Source organism: Balaenoptera ricei, chromosome 2 (assembly GCF_028023285.1).
Source record: "Balaenoptera ricei isolate mBalRic1 chromosome 2, mBalRic1.hap2, whole genome shotgun sequence".
In the NCBI taxonomy this organism is placed as follows: Eukaryota; Metazoa; Chordata; class Mammalia; order Artiodactyla; family Balaenopteridae; genus Balaenoptera; species Balaenoptera ricei.
The window spans coordinates 155,673,160-155,695,239 of NC_082640.1; the positions used below are offsets into that span (position 1 = coordinate 155,673,160).

The 22,080-nt window shown below is 35.9% G+C and overlaps 1 protein-coding gene across 1 annotated transcript in view; it reads left to right on the forward strand.

Annotated features, from left to right (window-relative positions):
- Positions 1–22,080, forward strand: part of SLC39A9 (solute carrier family 39 member 9) — a 49,692-nt gene that overhangs the window by 20,231 nt on the left and 7,381 nt on the right. Inside the window, exons 2-4 of the mRNA XM_059914507.1 lie at positions 357–465; positions 13,212–13,406; positions 21,822–21,890. Of these exons, the coding sequence (XP_059770490.1) occupies positions 357–465; positions 13,212–13,406; positions 21,822–21,890 (373 nt within the window). The remainder of the gene's footprint in view (positions 1–356; positions 466–13,211; positions 13,407–21,821; positions 21,891–22,080) is intronic.

Sequence of the window (22,080 nt, forward strand, 5' to 3'; positions counted from 1 at the left end):
TCGCTGGATCAAAGAATTCACATTTTTGAGGCTTTAACTCTAAATTGCCAAATTGGGGTCCAGGTAGGTTGCAGCAATTCACATTTCTTCCAGTGTTAGACAAGTATGCTCATTTCTCCCTATTGTGGGTAGTAGACAAGTGTTCCCACATCATTGCCAATCTGGTAAACTTAAAAATGGCATCTCCTTGTTTTAATTGGCATTATTATTCGTGAAGCTGACGCTTTTTCATGTTCAGTGGCCATTGTAGATTTTGGCCTCACAGATAAGCAGCTCACAGCCTTCATTGCAGATACTTCAGAAACTTTACCCTGTTCATTCATCAATCTTTTCAACAGCTTATGTTTTCTTTCCAGGAGCGACTAAAGCTGGTGACTGTTTTGGGTGCTGGCCTTCTCTGTGGAACTGCCCTTGCTGTCATCGTGCCTGAAGGAGTACATGCACTTTATGAAGATTTTCTTGAGGGTGAGAAAGAGAGACAGGCCTTTGAGATACGTTATTGATGTGGAGGGCTGAAAGGAGAAGCTTAGTGTTATTTTTTTCTGAACACGGTTCATGTTTGCCATAGAATATATGCCAAAACATATCTTTTGACGTCTTTGACAATAAACACATCAATAGCAGTTTGTGATTGAATGCCTCAATCCATGAATACCACTTAAGATTTATTTGCAATAATGCATGAATTCTGGGCTTTATAAGTATGAGTCATTTTTTAATGTCCATGCAAAAACTTCCAAGATCCTACATGATAATGATTGTATTTTTAGTGTTTTTTAATTGAAAAAAATATATAGATAAACACATTTGGATTCAAGGACCCTTTATAGTAAACTTTGTAGTGAGGACCTCTGTAGTAAAGGATAACTAAAAAATTAAAGAGACCTTTCCTGACAAGCAGAGAACAGTATAGCTGTATAAGAGAAAATGCTGAGCAGTGTCAGCTTGGTTCACTCATCTGCTAAATGATTTGGTCCTTCACACCAGCTGGAAGGCATACTTGATGCAAATTTGTGATTCAGCAAAATCAGATTCCTACTTGTCATGAAACTTCACAGATACCTGTGAAGGACTGAAACCACAAATGTTAAATTGGTGAACTGAATCTTCAAATGCCAAGAGTCTGTTGGACTTTAAGAATAGTATAAAGAGGTAAACACCTTCCAGATTTCTTACTAGTTACAGTATAATAAATAGTCTTTCAGGTCTCAGTAGAGGAAAAGAACTGTGTCTTTTATCCAGATTGATGATGCTCTTATGCCCAGGGTATGAATATGGGCATAATGGTAAAGAGTGAGGATTGTGGAGGTTTCATTGCAAAACAGGACAGAAGCTGAGGATTGGTCAGCCTTAGGGGAAAAAAATAATAAATCAGGAGCCTTAGAGCAGTGGTTTTCACCCTGTTTTGATCGTATATTCTATTGGGGAAAAAGATATACATGTGCTATTGTACTGATTTACTCTGTACATTATAAAACACGCTCCTTAAATAGAAAATTTTGGAATATGAGATTTAAAGTCCTTTCATATTCTAGTGGATCATCTTGGATTTTTCTGGATGTGATCATTACTATCCTGATATCCTAGGAAACATTCAGACTATGATTAAATAGACAATTAAAATTTGTTTTGCTTGTCTTTGTGCTAAGAATTATGGGTGGCAGTTATTTCCTAAACTTGTCTGATAATAAAAGTTCCTTGAGGGAGGGGTGCATTTTAAAATTGTAGTTTCCTGGCCCCCAACCTAGACTACTGAATCAGAATTTCCAGGGAAGGGACCTGGGAATGTCTAATTTTAACAAGTTGTCAAATGATTCTTATTAGACAAGTTTGGGAAACACTGGGGTAGAGGAAAGAACTGCTTCAGGTTTAGTTTTTGTTTGTTTGTGTTTTAATAACAGTTTTATGAGATAATTTACATACCATATTTCAGGTATAGTTTTAAAGTTAAATGTAGCTACTATGTGTTGGGTTGCTTTCCTTTATTTTAATAGTTTTCCTGGTTTTGTCCTAAAATAATTTTGTGGATTCATTTGAAAATGAATGTGCTGTATAAACCTGTTTTTTCAAAAATAAGCATTCTGGTCTCTTTAACCTTTTCACCATAGATTATTCTCCTGCCCTAAGCCATCATTAAAAAAATCTTTTAAGGGGCTTCCCTGGCGGTCCAGTGGTTAAGACTCCGTGCTTTCACTGCAGGGGGTGGGGGTTCGATCCCTGGTCGGGGAACTAAGATCCCACAAGCCGCCCAGCCTTGCCAAAAAACAGAAAAAAAAAAACTTTAAAAATTATTTTCATTTATATATTTTACATTCACTCTTTTTGGCGTGAATGACTGCATTTTGCCAAACGCATAAAGTCAAAATGCAGAACAGTCCCGTCACCCTCATCCCCTTTTGTAGTCAAACCTTTCCCCCAACCTGGGGCAACCTCTGATCTCTTCTCTCTCTCTCTATAGTTTTGCCTTTTCTGAATGTCATATACATGTAATCTTGTAGCCTTTGGATCTGACTTCTTTCAGTTAGCATAATGAGGTTGAGAGTCATCATGTTGTTCTGTGTATCAATGGTTTGTACCTTTTTATTTCTGAGTAGTGTGCCATTGTTTGGATGAACCATTGTTTGGATGAACCATAGTTTGTTTATTCCTTCACCAGTTGAAAGACATATGGGTTGTTTCCAGTGTTGGTGATTATCAGTAAAGTAACTATAAACATTTGTGTACAGCTCTTTGTGCGAACATGAATTTTTATTTCTTTTGACAGGTGGAATTGCTGGGTTATATGGTAAGTGTGTGTTTACCTTCATAAGAAATTGCCAAACTTGTTTGCAAAGTGCCGGTACCATTTTATATTCCCCTCAGTAATGTGTGAGAGTTCCAGTTGATTCCCTTCCCAACACTTGATGTTGTCTATTTTGTTTTAGTTTTTTATTTTAGTCACTCTAATAGGTGGGTAGTGGTATCTCAATGTGGTTTTGATTTGCAATTTCCTAATGGCAAATGACGTTGAACATCTTTTCATTAGTCACTCTATTAGGTGGATAGTGGTATCTCAATGTGGTTTTAATTTGCAATTTCCTAATGGCAAATGACGTTGAACATCTTTTCATGTGCTTGATTGCCATTGCTGTATCTTCTTTGATGGTATCCAATCATTTGTCCATATTTTAAATTGAGTTTTCTTATTATTGAGTTTGGAGAGTTCTTCATGTATTCTGGATACAAGTCCTTTACTGAGATACATGATTTGCAAATATTTTCTCCTAGTCTGTGGCTTCATTCTCTTAACAGTATCTTTCCCAGCGTAGTTTTTAATTTTGATGAAGTGAATTTATCAGTTCTTTCTTTCATGAATTGGGCTTTTGGTGTCATATTTAAAAAACCTTTTGCTAAACCCAAGTTCACAAAGATTTTCTCTTTTGTTTTCCTCTAGAAGTTTTATAATTTTAGGTTTTATACTTAGGTCTATGATCCATTTTGAGTTAATTTTGAACACAATGTAAAGGTTCATTTTTTTTTAATAAATGTATTTATTTATTTATATTTTTAATTTTTGGCTGCATTGGGTCTTTGTTGCTGCACGCGGGCTTTCTCTAGTTGCGTGAGCGGGGTCTACTCTGTTGCGGTGCATGGGCTTCTCATTGCGGTGGCTTCTCTTGTTGAGGAGCACGGGCTCTAGGTGCACGGGCTTCAGCAGTTGTGGCTCGTGAGCGCTAGAGCGCAGGCTCAGTAGTTGTGGCACACAGGCTTAGTTGCTCTGCGGCATGTGGGATCTTCCTGGGCCAGGGCTCGAACCCGTGTCCCCTGCATTGGCAGGCGGATTCTTAACTACTGCACCACCAGGGAAGTCCTTCATTTTTTGCATATGGATGGATGTCCAATAGTTCCAACATCGTTTGTTGAAAAGACTATCTATTGAATTGTCTTTGCACCTTTGTCAAAAATCAATTGACCATGTTTGTGTTGGTCTATTTCTGGATTCTCTGTTCTGTTCCATTGATCTGTTTGTCTATCCTTTGCCAATACTACATTTGTCTTGATGACTATATCTTTATAGCAGATTTTGAAATTAGATTGTGGAGTCCTTCTAACTTTGTTCTTATTTTTCAAAATTGTTTTGGTTAAACTAGTTCCTTTGCCTTTCTATAAAAATTTAGAGTCAGCTTGTCAGTATCTACAAAAAAAATCATGCTGGAATCCTGATTGATATCGAATTGAATCTATAGATTAATTTGGGGAGAATTGACATCTTAAGAATATTGTGCCTTCCAATCCATGAACACAATATATCTCTCCATTTATTTAGGTCTTCTTTGATTTCTTTCATCAGTATTATAGTTTTTAGCATACAGATCTGCAAATATTTTGTTAGATTTATACCTAAATATTTCATATCTTTGTGCAGTTGTAAATGTTACTTTTAAAATGTCAATTTCCGATACTCTAGTATTTAGAAATTTGATAAGCTCCATGTAACTTGAGCTGCTGTCAGGGCAAAGTGGCAGGAGAAAAGAGAGAACAGAATAACCTGTTTTCCCCCCATACTCTTCAGACCACTGGGGCCCTTTTCCTAGATACTGTGGCCAGAAAGATGGTGTATTTCTTGGGGTTTTAACTGCTGTTGTTACTGCCATGAAGTTCTGCAGCTGGGGCTGCCTTCAAGGTAGGGCTGGGAAAGAAAAGAGAGGGAGGGTAAAAGGAAAAAAAAGGGGAGGGCTTCCCTCCACACCAACACCTCTCAGCAGTCCCTCTTCCTGGTCCTCTGCTAGAAGGACAGGGTTTCTTTTGAAGTTTTTGCTGCCCTATCTCCTCTTGCTATTGTTTACTCTTTATAGTCTTCAGGTAGTTGTATTTTGTCCAGAGTTTTTGTCGTAATCAGTGTGTGATTGAGACTATAGTGGGTTTACTCCACCTTGGCCAGCACCAGAAGTCCCCATCATTCTTTTTAAAAAGTAAAATGTTAATATTCCACTTTATTAAATTTTGAGGTAGCTCGACCATGATGTTAGTTTTAAACTAAGCTATCTCCAAATTTTCCTCATCTCTCTCTATACTGATAAGTCACATCACTTTAGTTTCTGCTACTTTATCTTTTTCTCCCTCCACCCTTTTCCACTCTTTCTTTATTGTACATCAAACCAACTTTTCTCCAAACTTTGAAAAAGGAGTTTATTTACATGTAACTACAGCCTATGGTTTAGTTCTTCTGTGAACCTTATAATTATGATAATTAACATTTTTTCAGAGCTCAGTGTACCATGTTAACTAAGTGCTCTGACACTTTAATAAGCATTAATAAGCATTATTAAATACGAATTAATGTAAAAAGGAGCCTCTCACATACTCTTCTGTATTTATAGCTCTAAAATCACTGACCTTAAATGATTATCAGCGTTCATGTGAGAAAACCATCTTTCTATAGAAACAGAAGTTTTGAGAACATAGTTTATTGAGTACTGCAGTGCTTGTTTACTGTGGAGCTAATGTTTGAAACCACCATAATTCTTTGGAACATGAGAATTGATATGTTTAGGAAGGCAGACTGTTGGTCAAAGACCTAAATATAAATGTGATGTGGTCAGAAACTGTTGTGGTCAGAAATGGTTCAGTATAGATTATCCCACTTATTTCTCCAAGAATGCCATGTGTCAGATTCTTTAGAGAGATACAGTTATCATTTTATGGCTTTCTCTGTCATTTTGCTCTACATTTAAAGTAGAGGGTTAAATCTGCTATTATATTTAATTAACTTTTATCCTATCATTCATTAATAAAAATGGAGCTCTTTAAGGCTCTTGTTATACTTTACTTTCAGGATTCTGAAACATGGATGATCCTGGACTAATACAACCTATCTCATCTACCTCTTATTCTGTCTGCTAAAATGTCTAGTCTCTGCTTTTTCCCTGCCCCTTCCTCTCCCTTCCCCCCCAGCATTGTTTTATTGTTCAGTATTGTATCTGACCAGATAATCAGGCCAACTATTTCATATAAGATGTTTAAAAATAAATCTCCCAAATTAATTCCATTAAATGTGCAACTGTGTTCCTAAATATTCAGTGAGCACTTAACCGCATACAAGGTTTTGTGTGAATATATTGCCTGATCATCACAGCAACCCTCTGAGGTGGATACTATTTTGTAGATGAGGCTTTTGAGCCACAAAGAGGTTAAATAATTTGCCCAAGGAACTCAGCCAGTAAGCGTCAGGACCAGGATTTGAACACAGGCTGTCTTACTTGGAAGACTACACTTTTTTTTTTTTTTTAACATCTTTATTGGAGTATAATTGCTTTACAATGGTGTGTTAGTTTCTGTGAAGCCTACACTTTTAATGACACTCTGCTACATGGTGGACTTTGTAAGGAATTTCACATTACCAAAACACTGTTTATCTGCTAAAGAAATCTAAGTTTCCTACCTTGTAATGAGATTCTTGTCTTTCAGAAACACAGTATTTTGACAAGAGATTCACTAACATCCCTTTAAAACGTCAGCTTTATACATTTGACTATGGTCAGTTTTCTGTTTTACATGAGAAACAGAATGCATCATTATTAAAAGCTACACCACCCTATTACTGAAAACACGTCAAGTGTAGAGAACTGTCTGTCTTTGCCAGAAAAAGAAAAGTATATAGTAAAAATCTGTGAAGGTTATAAGGTGTGAGTAGAAGTTAAGAAATTTAAAACAACGAGTAAAGGCCAAAAATATAAAAAATCAAAACTGGGGATCACCTCAAAAAAAAAAAAAAAACAAAAAAAAACCCCAAATTACCTGAAGGTTTGATTCTTAGAATGCTTTGTCCTTTGTACATGTTAATCTGAAGAAGGAGTTCCAACAAATCTGTTCAGAGGGTAAATTGGTTCTAGTATATTTAATTTAACGTATGTGTCTGTGTCATAGAAAGGCTACATACTATACTGATGGAACTTACTGGAAGGATTCCTATGTGAGTATCTAGGGAAAGAATTAAGCCCATAATGATTTGCTGAACACTCTGTTAGTGGTACGAGAAATATATGTCTGATGAGCAATATCCAATGATAATACTGGGTTTATATACTTTGCAGTGGGATGAATGTGACGTGGAACATGTCTCAGCTAATGAATTACCAACCAGTGCCCTGAGTAAAACAGACACAACGATAACAACCTGAAAGTTCTTTCAAGAATGAGTAACACATGTCCACAACATAATGTATTTTAATTAAATAGCTTGGTTTTTAAAAAATTTTTATTTTATTGAAGTATAGTTGATTTACAATGTGATGTTAATTTCTGCTCTGTGGCAAAGTGATCAGTTATACATAGATATACATTCTTTTTCATATTCTTTCCCATTATAATTTATTATAGGATATTGAATATAGTTCCCTGTGCTATGCAGTAGGACCTTGTTGTTTATCCATTCTATATATAATAGTTTGCATCTGCTAATCCCAAACTCCCAATCCATCCCTTGCCCACTGCCCTCCCCCTTGGCAACGACAAGTCTGTTCTCTATGTCTGTGAGTCTGTTTCTGTTTCATAGATAAGTTCATTTGTGTCATATTTTAGATTCCACATGTAAGTGATATCATATGGTATTGATATTTGTCTTTCACTTTCTGACTCACTTCACTTAGTATGATACTCTCTAGGCCATCCTTGTTGCTACAAATGGCATTATTTCATTCTTTTTTATGGCTGAGTAGTATTCCATTGTATATATACACTACATCTTCCTTATCCATTCATCTGTTGATGGACATGTAGGTTGTTTCCATGTCTTGGCTATTGTAAATAGTAAATAGCTGGGTTTTGAGATCTCAGTTTTTGCTAGGTTGAGTTTCATGTCCCAGAGTAGAAGGAAGGAGGGATGTGTTAATACTGAATATCTGGATCCCATTACTAATCTGTTTATGTACTAATAAGATCATGGGATTATCACTCACTTTAAAAAGTTTTTTTTGTTTTGTTTTGGCTAATGCTTGCAAATAAAACCAATAATGCCTACCATTCATTGTATATAATCCAGTAAATATTTCATGTTTTTATATAAAGTTAAATTCCACTTAAGTATAAGTATTCAGATCTTTTATGGAAAGCTTCAATCAACAGCACACTTATTTCAAGCCATATATATATATGTATGTGAATATATATATATATATATATATATATAGAATAATGTTGCTGACATTTTACTTATTTGCCACAATTTTACATAAAATTAGGTGTTAACGACTTCAAAATGGGAACGTCAGGAAATTATGTACTTGTATCAGTGAATGCTCAAAAAATGTTGGAACTCTTTCTTTAATTTACCTCCAGAGTACGCAGCACACTTAGATGAGAATCATCAGTGGCAGCAGAATTTTCCTTGAAAGTAGTTTAGGTTCGGAGAAATATACAACTTATTCAATGCCAATCTGTTTGATAAGATAGGTGACCTGTTTATTCAATATTATTTTAGATCAAAAGCTGGTGATACTAGAAAGTATGACAGTTTTATTGTGATTCATAAACTTGACTCTGAATGCTATACCAAGAGTTCCAAAATTATTTAGATAAAGAAAGCATTGTTAGGATAAGATATAGAAGGATCTTATACTTATCTAAATTTAAAAATTCTGATATACTTATACTTTATGAAGGGAAATAATTTTGGCCACCCTTTGAAAGTTGTAATTAGGCTTGACATTTAGTTTCAGAACTGTGGACACCCCAAAAGTAATTATCTTTAAAAATTGTTATGCAACTGTTCACAAATAATAGTATGACTAACACCCTTTAATAAGGTGTTAACCCACCTTTGTACCTAAGCTCGCTTTAGCATAACCTTTCACCTAATTTAGCATGTCCATCCGTTACCTATTAAGTCTGGATTTATAAAGAAGCATGTGCATAATTATCTTAAAACATACAACTAAAAGATTGTATTTTATTTCCATTTAAAAAAATCTTTTTGCTTAGGAAGTAATTAATTGCATAACTTTTGAGATGAAATGCCACATTAAAAAAATACAGAAGTGAAGGCCATTTTTTTGCCTTCAACATCAATTTGTTGAGTATCTACTCAATTTATGGCCTTATATTGATTGTTATCCGTTCATAGATATACAATATAGCCCCTGCCTTCAAGAATTCACAGCCGATGGAAAATGAATAAATTAACAGTCAGTGACAGCAGGGGCTGGCAAACTTTTTCTGTAAAGGGCCAGATAGTAAAGATTTTAGGCTTTGTGGGCCATATGGTTTCTGTTGCAGTTACTCAGCTCTGCTGTCATAGCATGAAAGCAACCACAGACAATCATGAACAAATGAGCATGGCTGTGTTCAGTGCAAATTTTATTTACAAAGCTAGGCATGAGCCTTTGTCCTGCAGTTTGCTGCTGTCTGAATTATGGTATAGTGATATAAAACCTGTGGTAGACACATACTACTGTGCTGTGTATACGTGACTAGAGGAGGACACAGAAAATCTCAGGGAGGAAGGGACTTATGAGCTGAGTCTTGAAAGACAAGGTGTTATCCAGGAGAAGCAGCATGGAAGGCCCATGGATTCATTAACTCCTGCAGAGTCTAAGCAAAGGCAGAGACAGGAGCCCATTTTGTTAAATATTTAGTGGGTACCTTATGAAAAGATAATCATTCACATCCTTTCCAATAGCATCTTTCTAAATAGTGTTGAAAATTGTAGTTACCAAAATTCTATGACTGACTTCACATGTGTAGTTTCTTTACATCTATAAATATGAAGAATTGGTTTGTATATTAAAACAGAAGCATACCAAAAATTGCCTTGTCTTTAGAGAAAGTCAAGTGTTTTACTTCGTTTATTTATTTTACATTCTTGAGGCCATGCTAAGCTATTCTCCCAGCGCACAGAGACCTACTTGAAAAGTAATGAGTTCTGTCATCTCAGTATTGGTCATCAGGGTACTGCATTTTGAGTTTATTAATTTTTTATTGAAATATTGCATACAAAAAAGTATATGTCATACACACAAGAAAGTACACATATTGGCAGTATATAGCTCAATGATTTTTCACAAACTGAACACCCTCCTTTTACCATGAGGCTACATTTTAATTGTCCAACACTACTGATCAAAATTCTTAGACTGCTTCTCTCATAAACTTAATTATTTTTCATCTCTGAGCTTTCAGTAAGTTCTCTGGCTTAAAATCCTTACTGCTAACAATAATTTTGCTTGCATGAAGGACAGGGTAGGCACATTCTGTCTGCCCACCTTTTCCTCCTAGACCTGTCTAGCGTTCAGTCCTCTTTAATTGATCACTGCAGCGTAGGCTTCTGATTTCCAGGAAATACCTTTTATTCCAAAATCATCCATTTCTTCCTCTGAAAGTCTCTCTTTACCTCCAGCAGTGCTTCCAAACTGAAGGTAGCAACTCTGGATCTTGAAATAAATTTAGTAAGTTGGACTTGTGACTGGCATTTAAGAAGAGCACAAAGGAGGGACAAGACAGATGAAGAAATAGAATAGTGCATTGTAACCATTGTAAGGCTAAGTATTATTTTTTGCAACTTTTTATTTAGTTTTTCATCTATGTGTGTGTTTACTAGATCATGATGTAAAATTTATTTTTTACTAGGGATCATATCCTTAAAAGTTTAAAAAACATTGTCATAAGTCTCATGTCAGCAATATCAAAAACTGCTTAACATTAGCACCATTAACATTAACTGCTGATACTCGTAGAACTTGTTTAAATTAATAAAATGGAAATTTGGGGGCTGGAGGAAGTTTTTTTCTGCCTGTCTCTTGGAGGAGCACTCCATCTCATTTTAAGATGCCAGTGTAACTCAAACAGAGACGTTACAAGAAAAAATGTTGCAGACAGATATCCCTCATGAATGTAGATGGCACAGTGCTTTACCAAATATTAGCAAATTGAATCCAGCAATATATAGACAGGATAATACATTTTGACCAATTGGAGTCTGTCCTAGGAATGCAAATCAGGGGTTGGATTAATATCCAAAAACCATTTTAATTTATTATCTTAATCGAACATAGTAGAAAAACCATTTGATCATCCTTAACAGGTAGAGAAAAGGATAAACATTTGACAAAATTAAACTCCTATTTATATAAAAAAAAAAATTCTCAGCAAACTAGGAAAGAACTTCCTTACGGAGAAAGGGTGTATTTGAAAAACCTACAGATAAGATGCCTAACACTGGGAACAAAACATGGCTGTCTCCTCTCAACCACTTGTACTTAACATTCATTGTACTTGGGGTCTTGGCCAGATGCTAGTCTGCAGTAAGGCCAGAAAAAGAAAGAAAAGGCATAAAGATTGGCAAGAAGTAGAACTATCTGTTTGCAGATGACATGATCACCTATGTAAAAATGGTTAAAAATTTAAAGCCTCACAATATCAAATGTTGACAATGGAATGGAGCAACTAGTACTCTCAGACATTGCTGTTGGATATGTAAAATGGTACAACCACTTCGGAGAACAGTTTGACAGTTTTTTTTTATAACGTTAAACATACATACACCCATCAGTTCTGATCCTAGGTATTTACCCAAGGGAAAAGAAAATGTGTATCCACAGAAAGACTTGTACCTGAATGCTCATAGCAGCTTTATTTATAATGGGCCAAAATTGGAAATTACCTAAATGTCTATCAACAGCTGAATGGATAAACAAGTTATGATATGTCCATACAATGGAACACTACTCAACAAAAAAAGGGGACCAAACTACTGATATGTGCAAAGCTTAGATAAATCTCAAAATGTTATACTGAACAAAAGAATCCTTATGCAAAAGAGTATATATTGCATAATTCCATTTATATGAAATCCTAGATCAGGGAAAACTCTGGGGACAAAAAGCTCTTCAGTGCCTGCTTGGGACCAAGAGTGACATATTGACTCCAGGGACGCACAAGAGAACTTTTCTGATATTTTAAAGTACTGTTCCATATCTTGACCTTGGTGGTAGTTGCTAGAGTTTTTACATTTGTGAGTTATACCTCAATAAAGTTGATTTAAAAAAAAAAAAAAGAGAGATTTAGACATTTTAAAACAAGTAAATGAAATCACTATTTGGGAAAAAAATCTTAAGATTAAAAAATTCCTTTGGGAAGATGAAAAAGTTTTAGAGGTGGATGATGGTTGTACAATGATGTGAGTGTACTTAAAGCCACAGAATTGTATGCTTAAATGTGGTTAAAGTGGTAAGTAAATTTTATGTAATGTGTATTTTACCACATTTTTTAAAAAGGTTAAAAAAAAAAAGAAAAAGCTGTGTAAACAAACAAAAAATCTTTCAAGAATTAGAAAAATACATGAGTTTTTATTATCTTAAGATGGTATGTGCTTTGTGCTTCTCAAAAATGACTTTTAAAGAATTAAGGCAGGCTCTAAAATATTGCAACAGACTTATGTAATTTCTTTGGTCAAAGATTAAAATGCTTAATCTAATTATAAACAATAAATGTGTTTAGTATGTTAGCCTGTATTTGTGAAACACAGCAAAGATCAGGATTCTGGCCTTGAAGTGTTTATGTTTTGAGTGTCAAATACGTGAGTATAATAAACTAGCAGTATTACTTAGCCAGGTGTCATTTACTGTAATTCAGAGTATCCCAACAATCATATTTCTAGAACAATCGTCTTTCTAGAAGGAAATGTCTCTTTTAAACTGCTCTGCCCTTTTGGTTTCTAATTAGTGATTGTCCCCTGAGATTTTTAAAGCTAAAAGTGTTTTATACTCAGTTTGCCCTTTATTTGCAATTTTTATATCAACCTAAGTGTAAAACTAGATAAATTTGATTGTAATTATTTTCACTGTTACTGTTCTTCATTTGCCTATTTTCATCAAAATAAACCTTACTGTGGTTTCTGGTGAGATTGGTATGAATTTCTCTAGCCTGAAAGGAAGATTTGGGGATGATATCCCTTGGGAATGACTGCTTTCTTGCTTGGTGATTTGCTTCCACTTCCTAGGTTTTGGGAATAATAGGCAGTTAAAAGCTCTGCATGCCAAAAGCAGAGGACCCTTGGGAATTTTTTCATCATGAACTTTAAGTTAAGGGAGTTTATGATTGGCTAGATTATAATATAGGAAGTGAATGTCTTTGCAGTAAAATCTGTAGAGCTTGAAATACAAAAGAATGGAAGCTTCTACATGAAGATGTTTTGAGGGGGAAAACACATTTTCTCTTTACGGTTCATTCTGCTCTAGGGAAACACCACCAAGCGAGTCAAACACAGAATGTGATTGCATCAGACAAAGCAGAAATACCGGTTGCCCATGAACAGGAGCACAGCCATGACCACACACAGCTGCATGCCTACATCGGTGTTTCCCTCGTACTGGGCTTTGTTTTCATGTTGCTGGTGGACCAGATTGGCAGCTCCCATGTGCATTCTACTGATGGTAAGTAGCTCCAGGGTTTTCTGGGCAGTGCAAAACATTTGCATTTTAGGTGATCACAAGTGATTGAATAATTCAATATGTATCAGTGGTCTTATTTAGTGCTAAAACTTTCTCAGGTTCTGGTGAACATTTCATTCATTTGAGAAAGCTAGTGGGTTGTGCCATTTGGCACAAGGGAGTGTTTATTGGATTATTACCCTGGTTATTTTAAAGCTCATTTGATGGAGGTCTAGGGCAGAAGTTCTTAACCCTTTTAGTGCCATGGAGCCTTTCAGCAGTCTAAAGCCTGTGGACCTTTTATTGGAATAATGTTTTAAAATGCATAAAGCACAGTATAGGATTACAGAGAAAATCAATTTAATACAGTTACTAAAACATTAAAACAAATTTGTGATATAGTAATGTATGTCTTCTTTATCAGCGCATTAAATAATGAGATAATATATTTAAATCATAAGCAAGTTAGAGTTAAATTTAATTGTTTAGGACATCAGTATAACAGCTATTGTTGAGTAGCTTGACTAAGAACATTAAATTCTGAGATGGGCTTTAACAAGGCAACAGAGTGTCAAGTTGAACATCCAGTTGATTTGGCTTTTTGTTTTGATGGTTACTAGTGTAGAAGAGCCTGATTCACAAAGATATTTTATTACAAATGTACTTGAACACATTTGTAGCTTGCTTTCCAGGGAAAGATAAGCTTCTTTCAAGGACAACTAGAATTCTCCAAGACTTTTAAAGTTAATTCCAGTCATAGTAACTTTTTTGTCTTGAGATCAATGAATTCATCTTCGGTTAGATCAATATCTTTGATATGGTTTATATTAAATAAAAAAGGATTCTGATCCATGATACAACTTTGATGCCATCGTGATATAAACTTTTTTGATATAAATACATATGAAAAGGTTATAATGGACATAAGGGTTTACAGATATTTCTTTTCAAATACATTGACAGAGAATTTTGCAGATAGGAACTGCTAGAAAGCAGCATAGATATCTTGGTCACCAGCAAGAGATCCCACGACTTCTACTGTTTTGTGGCTGATGACTGTTAGGTGTAGAGTTGCCTGTTAGTTGCCCAGCTCTGTCACATGAGCATCTACAAACAGGAAGACTGCAATCAATGCAACGTGGCAGCACTTCTGTAAGCCCTTAATTTATTTTTTTATTTTTATTTTTTTTCACACACACACACTGTATTTTATTTTTACAAGAGATAAGTAGACTGACACCAAGCATTGTACATGGATGACCACAACAAAAGCAACAATGATTGCAATTACCAAACATGAAACACACTCATACTATGTCATAATATTGACATTCAGTCCAGTAATCCTCCACTGTAACAGCTCCTTTACTTTGCAGTGAAAATTGATTTGTATATTCTTTGCCTCTGAGTCCTTGTGGGATTTTTTTTTTAATTCAGACAGAAAGTCACAAAAATTATACTCATCCTCATCAGTTCACTCAGTCCCATGTAATTAATTTTTTTTTTCATCTTGATCTTTTGTTAGCACTTTTATGAGTTCATCAGTTTTTCATTAGAGTTCTGAAAATGCTTATTCATTCAGTTCAGCAGTACAGTCAGTTACCAGAAACCTGTACTTGTCAGTCTTTTCCATGAATTTCTTGAAGATGAAAGCCTTTTATAGGAACATATTTGCAAAAGCATCAGAGTACACCCAGAACTGTCTGTAAATGACAAAAGACTTAAAAATGACCACTGTTAAAGATTTGATGAAAGTTCATAATAATGCAGTTGACAAGAACATTAGTTATTTCTGAGATATACATTTTAAAGTAATAACTAGGATTATTACTTATAACATTATACCAGAACATATAAGATTTTTAGAAATTTCATGTAATGTCTGAAACATTTATATTAACATATTTCCATACATATTTCCATACAAATACAAATATAAGATTTTTAGAAATTTCATATAATGTCTGAAACCTTTATATTAACATATTTCCATACATATTTCCATACAAATACAAATATAAGATTTTTAGAAATTTCATGTAATGTCTGAAACATTTATATTAACATATTTCCATACAAATAACCCAATGAAAGTTTAGTATTAGTTGTTTTGTTTGTTGTTTTATACTGCAGGTTCTTATTAGGCATCAATTTTATACACATCAGTGTATACATGTCAATCCCAATCGCCCAATTCAGCACACCACCATCCCCACCCCACCGCAGTTTTCCCCCCTTGGTGTCCATATGTCCATTCTCTACAACTGTGTCTCAACTTCTGCCCTGCAAACTGACTCATCTGTACCATTTTTCTAGGTTCCACATACATTCATTAATATACGATATTTGTTTTTCTCTTTCTGACTTACTTCACTCTGTATGACAGTCTCTAGATCCATCCACTTCTCAACAAATGACTCAATTTCGTTCCTTTTTATGGCTGAGTAATATTCCATTGTATATATGTACCACAACTTCTTTATCGATTCGTCTGTTGATGGTGTAAGCCCTTAATTTAAAGTAGTGATGAAAGAGAGTGATAAATGTTTAAGTTTACTTCATTTTGTTCTACAGCGTCAATACGTTATACTCATTTATGCAGTTAAAATTTTCCTTTATATAGTTTGCAGCGTAAAGGACATTGTAAGGGCCTTACCAAGTACTGAGTTTTAAATATAGTGAAATCTGTATCTATAAAAAAAATAATAATAAATAAATAAAGTAGTGATGAGTGAAAGTGATAATATGATATCTTATAACTATAAAATAATATGAAATTATCTGATTTCTATTGGTAAAGGTAGTGCTACTATTACTTGTGGTTTATTGTCTATATTTATAATTAAAGGAAATGCTAAAGTTCAGTTAGAGGTTAGTACAAGTAAAAATACACTTTTTTTTTAAGTTAAGGTCACAGACACCCCCTGCATTCTCCCTGTGTTCTCCTATTAGACCCCAGGTTAACAGTCCCTGGTCTACCAAAAAAATCTGTAGAAAAGCAGGCAAAAGACATGAACAAATAGTTCATAAAAAGATATAAAAATGGTCTTTAAACATATGAAAAGATGTTCCTTGCACTTAAAATAAGAAGACTGCAAATCAAAATTCCACTGAGAAGCCATTTCTCACCTGTCAGATAGGCAAAAATTCAAAACCTTGACAGTATACTCTGTTGGCAAAGCTGTGATGAAACAGACACTCTCATCTATTGCTGTGGGTGTGCCTAGTGGTACAGCCCCTGTAGTGGAGAATTTACCCTTCAACCCCAAAATCCCACTTCTAGGAATCTGTTCTGATGAATCGGCTCCAATATGAAAATACACACGCACAAGACTAATCAGTGCAGCGTTGTTTATCATTGTAAAAACGCTTCAATGTCCAGTCATGCAGATTGGTTGAGTGTAGTGTGGTGTGTCCATGTACTGGAGTTCTCTGTAGCCATGAAATAGCATAAGGAATCAGATCTCTGTGAGCCAATAAGGAGAGATTTCCAGGAAATACTGTTAAGTGGAAAAAAAAAAAAAGCAAAAATAAATTATTATACATCATATATTATGTTTTGTGTAAAAAAGAAGGGGAAACAAGTATACGTGTATATATTTGCTTATCTTTACAAAAAAGAAACATAAGAAGGATCAGCTAGAAAACAAAGTTGATTACTTGTAGGAGTGAGGGCATGGGTGGGATAAGGTAGAACGTTTTGGGGAGGGCATGACACTTCCCCGGGCATGCCTTTTTGATATAGTTTTGACTTTGGGAAATATGTTAATATTTTCCATATTCAAAAAATAAAATGAAATCAACAAAGGATGGGGGAGCTAACTGAAACAGATGAACTGTACTTCAAATGAATAACACAGTTACACTGAAGGGGATGTAGAAAAAACTAATTCAAGTAACTTATGAATGTAGTATTTGACTATATACCTTTAGTGGTGAGTAGAGTTGGGGAAGAAGCATAAACAGTACTGAACTCTTTTTAGTAGGCTTTGCTTTTTGTAATGGTGTGGGCAAAACAGTTCTGAAACTAGCTTAGATATGTTACAAGATTGAGCAAATGAGTAAATGTGTTGCTGTTGGTGGAACCAGAGTCCTCACTGAGGAAGAAGGGACATGCAAATAGGGAATGAGGGAAAGCAAGAAAGAACCGCTACAGGGATGGGTTGGAATCGGAGCTATTGGAATCATGATTTCTAAAACTTGTATGTGTATGTGTGCATATATACATGTGTCTATGTATACATGTATGTATGTCATAGTTCTGTGTGCAGAGAGGGCCTAGAAGTAAAGACACCCCACTAGCAATGAGCATATCAGGACTCTTCAGAGAAATGGCTGATTCTAGGGCAGGACAGGGTAAGGATAAAATGAGCTTGGAACATCTAGTGCTCAAAGAAGATGGAAACATGTTACAGGATATAGGAACCAGCTTGAAGGGGCTTCCAGATCTCAGACAGTTTGTGCACCAAGATAATTAAGAACAGCAATAAAGCGTAAGTCATTGAAAAAATGGGAATCAATGGGCACATCCACGTGGGAGAAAGATAAAAGGAGAAGGGAGGGCATTTGCTTCCAGCAGAATGCTAAATGCCAGTTGGTAAATGTGGAAGCAGTTGGAGTTGGACAATCATCTTTGCAACCTTCATAGTAAAAATTGGCTCAGGCCAGAATCATCAATGAATGTTAAATCTAGGGGGTATATTTTGATTTGCTTATTAGTTGCAAGGGAAAAAAAAGTAACTAAATGAAGAAATCGGACAATACCTTGATCAGATGATCAAAATTAATGTCACTGGTATTCTGCTTTCAGTGTGGGCAGAAAGTTCCTACCAGACCAGCCTCTGTACAGATAACTGTAAACTTTGGACAGAATTTTGAAAACCACTATCTGAAGACATTGGAGAGTGAGTGACCTAAAGGAGGCAAATTCTGGAAGGGAGTCTACACTTGGAACTTATTTTTACTACTTTTAGTTCCTGTTTTTACTGCTTTTAGCGGTCAGTGCCTGTGGGGTAACTAACTGATAGAAGGCACAGTCTTTCTGGCCTAAGGAACTGGAGGACAGAGTTCAAGGTACCCAGCCCCTGGAAAGTGAGGGGAGAATCTTAGGAAGGAGAGAGACAGAGAAACTCAGCCCCAAATTCTATGTATAAACTGCCCAAGTCTCTGGCTAAGCCCTGAACCATGCTTTCTTGGGCAGACTCTAGACAGCTCAGCTAAACGTAAAAGAACTAAACTGAGATTTAGGCAGCTGCCCAGAAGACAGAGTTTGCAGTTTGAGCCAAATCAAGTTATGTAAGGCAAAGCAAAAAATCAACACTCTTTGGAGGAATATAATAGAATCCATAGTATCCACAAGATAACATTTACAATATCCAATATATAATCCAGAATTCACACCACCAGTGAGCAGCAGATGAACATCCTGTGCCTCTAGATGCGATAGCCTGAGGAGGATCACCTATGCAGCATTCCATCCAAGAATGCATCATCTAAGGACACATCAGACAAATCCAAAAGGAAGGACCACTCTGTTAAAAAACAAGAAAGGCGCAGGGAAGGAAATGTATTCTTCAGAGATATCAATGTCACGAAAGTCAAAGGCAGAGAAAATGTCTCAGATTAAAGGAGACTAAAGAGATACAACTAGGTGCAACATATGATCTTAGGCTGGATCCTTCCCAGAAAAGGAAAAATGCCCTGAAATACATTCTTGGGCAATTGACAAATTAGAATATGCAAGAGAGAGTAGAAAAAAATTATCAATGTTAAATTTACTGAAGTTGATAACTTTACTGTGATTATGTAAGAAAATATCCTTTATCATCAGAAATACACACTGAAGTATCTAAGTATAAAGAGTTACGATGTATGCAATTTACTCTTAAATGGTACAGAAAAAAAGATACACACAAATATATGTATTTGTGTAGTGTAGATAGAGAACAAGAGAGCATAAGCCCAAATGATAAAGCAAATGGGGCAGAATGTTAGACAATTAGTCATTCTGGGAAAAGGGTATATGATTGCTTTTTGAACTATTCTTGCAACTTTTTTTTTTTTTTTAACTAACCAAGTCTTATTTTAGGAAATAGATTTTGGAGTAAAAGGTTTTACTTATGTGCTTTATTCCAAACAGCAAATGAGAAGCACCCTCTGTTGGATGGAATCTGACTCCAGCTACATTACATAGTTGTCCACAGTGGCCTTTATGACATTTTTCTTGCGATTCTTGTCAGTTTAAATTTAAAATGCATTTATAGGCGCATTAATGTCCTGTAGCCCCATACAAAGAATTAAATGTAGTATGTGTTTATTTTTCCTCCTGTTTTGTCTTAGAGGTCACTGTTTTTGCTGGTTTTCATGTATCTGATGACCTCGCGTTACCTATTACCTGCAGGGTTTTATGTATTATTATCAGTAAAAGTTAATTCGTTTATTAAATTTATTCTGAAGCAGAGTCTTTTCCTATAGATTTATAGAAATTGTGTTTTAATTTTAAAACCTCTAATTTTTTTTAAGATGCTACTTATAATTAGACCACAAGACTGTGTAAAGAAAAACCAAAACAAGCTTGTCACACAGTGTAATATGATCATTCTTCCGAGTTTGGGGTGATACTGAAATATGTGTTGTCTCAGAGTGATCAGGGGCTTTAGCTTCCCTTCTTGAAGTGTTTTAATTAGAAGATAAATTTTGTTAGTAAAAAGATAAAGATACTTTACTTGTGCATGCTTTTTCCATTGTAAACCATTCCTTCAGTGGGCTAGACCCCTCAAAAGATTAAATTCCTTGCAATTTACTTGACTAATGTCCATCTGTCATTTCACCTGGCATTTTGATATCCATGTCTTTGAACTTTACATTGTTTGGACATTATTTACTTGTTTAAATATTTCTTATAATACCTGTAATACAGATAAATACTTTTTTTAATCTCCAACAAGGATTTATTAAGCAACTGTTGGGTGACCAGTGCTATGCTGCATTCTATAAGACAAATAAAAAAATGGAAAGAAGTATAAAATTTAATTCTGTATAGTTCACAGTCAATTGGGAGGGACATATTTAAGTGAAAACGGTTTTGTATATCTAAGGTGGAATACAGAAGAAACCTTGAAGTAGCATGTAGAGACTGTGCATAGAGCTGTACATTTCTAGACAAGGGGACAGTTGTTCTAAGCTGGAATTAATCTTTGATTCCTTCTCATAGTAAGCGGTCCTAGAATTAAGACTTTGAACAACGTCTTGGTTTTGGATTGATGAGCTGGGCAATTTAGTACATGCCAAGAATTAGGGGTGAGGAGATTTGGGGAGAGGAGAATGAGACAGTTTTGTTAGAGGGTGTTAAAGAAACTGGTTTAACTGGACTGGACAGTAAGAAATAAGATGATACCAGTTGAGGACTTGCCTGGTGGCGCAGTGGTTAAGAATCTGCCTGCCAATGCAGGGGACACGGGTTCGAGCCCTGGTCTGGGAAGATCCCACATGCCACAGAGCAACTAAACCCGTGCGCCACAGCTACTGAGCCTGCACTCTAGAGCCCACGAGCCACAACTACTGAGCCTGCGAGCCACAACTACTGAAACCCTCATGCCTAGAGCCTGTGCTTTGCAACAAAGAGAAGCCACCACAGTGAGAAGCCTGCACACTGCAATGAAGAGTAGTCCCCGCTCTCGCAACTAGAGAAAGCCCGTGAGCAGCAACAAAGACCCAATGCAGCCAAAAATAAATACATAAGTTTATTTTAAAAAAAAAAGATGATACCAGTTGATAGAGGGCTCAAGACCTACTTAATAGAGCAGTTTGGACTGAATTTGAAAAGCAGCAGATTCTTAACTGACCCATCACAAGGGTGGTGATTCAGAAAGATGAATCCGACAAGGATGTGTAAGATGAATTAGGTTAGGGAGAAATGAGAGTAAGGGGAGACAACCGGATGGGAGCCTACTGCTAATTTAGGTTTGAGTTGATGAAAATTTAGGTTAGGATGGTGGCAATAAAATGGAGAAAGGCACATGTGAACGACGTTTTGATGTTAGAATACAGATAAAGTTGCAGGAGGCTGGGGAAGGGGAGGGGGTAGGCGATGACAATGAGATTGGTCTAGAGAGAAGCGGTCAGACGCCACAGAGCACTTTCCTTGGAGAGGTGAAGCGTTTAGAGGTGTGAGGCGGTTTGGGGTGACATCTTGTCCATTCAGGGAAGGCTGGGTCAAATGAAGAGTTTCCACCCGCCCACCTCTTCAGGACAGGGGAAGCTTCCAAGTGTTTGAAGCAGAAGAAAAAAGACAGTAGTGAGGAAAATAATAATCTTCTACTTTAAGAGCTTTCAAAGACTTCTTGCACCCGCAGGTGAATGTTCTAATAGTTTCTGTTGCACGTTGCTTCATGGCTGACTTGCTTATTTTTACTTCAGATCCAGAAGCAGCAAGGCCTAGCAATTCCAAAATCACCACCACGCTGGGTCTGGTCGTCCATGCTGCAGGTAGGGTCAGATTGCAGTGGAACCCCTTTCTTTTCTGTCACACAGGGACCATCCACATGAAATACTCTAGGGCTGGCCTTCTGGGGAAAGGGTTGCTTAATGAAGTCCTCCAACAGAAGCATGAACCCTGGCATACTCAGTGTTGGGTTGCAATAAGAATGGTTCTGTATTTCTTAATGGATGAAAATAA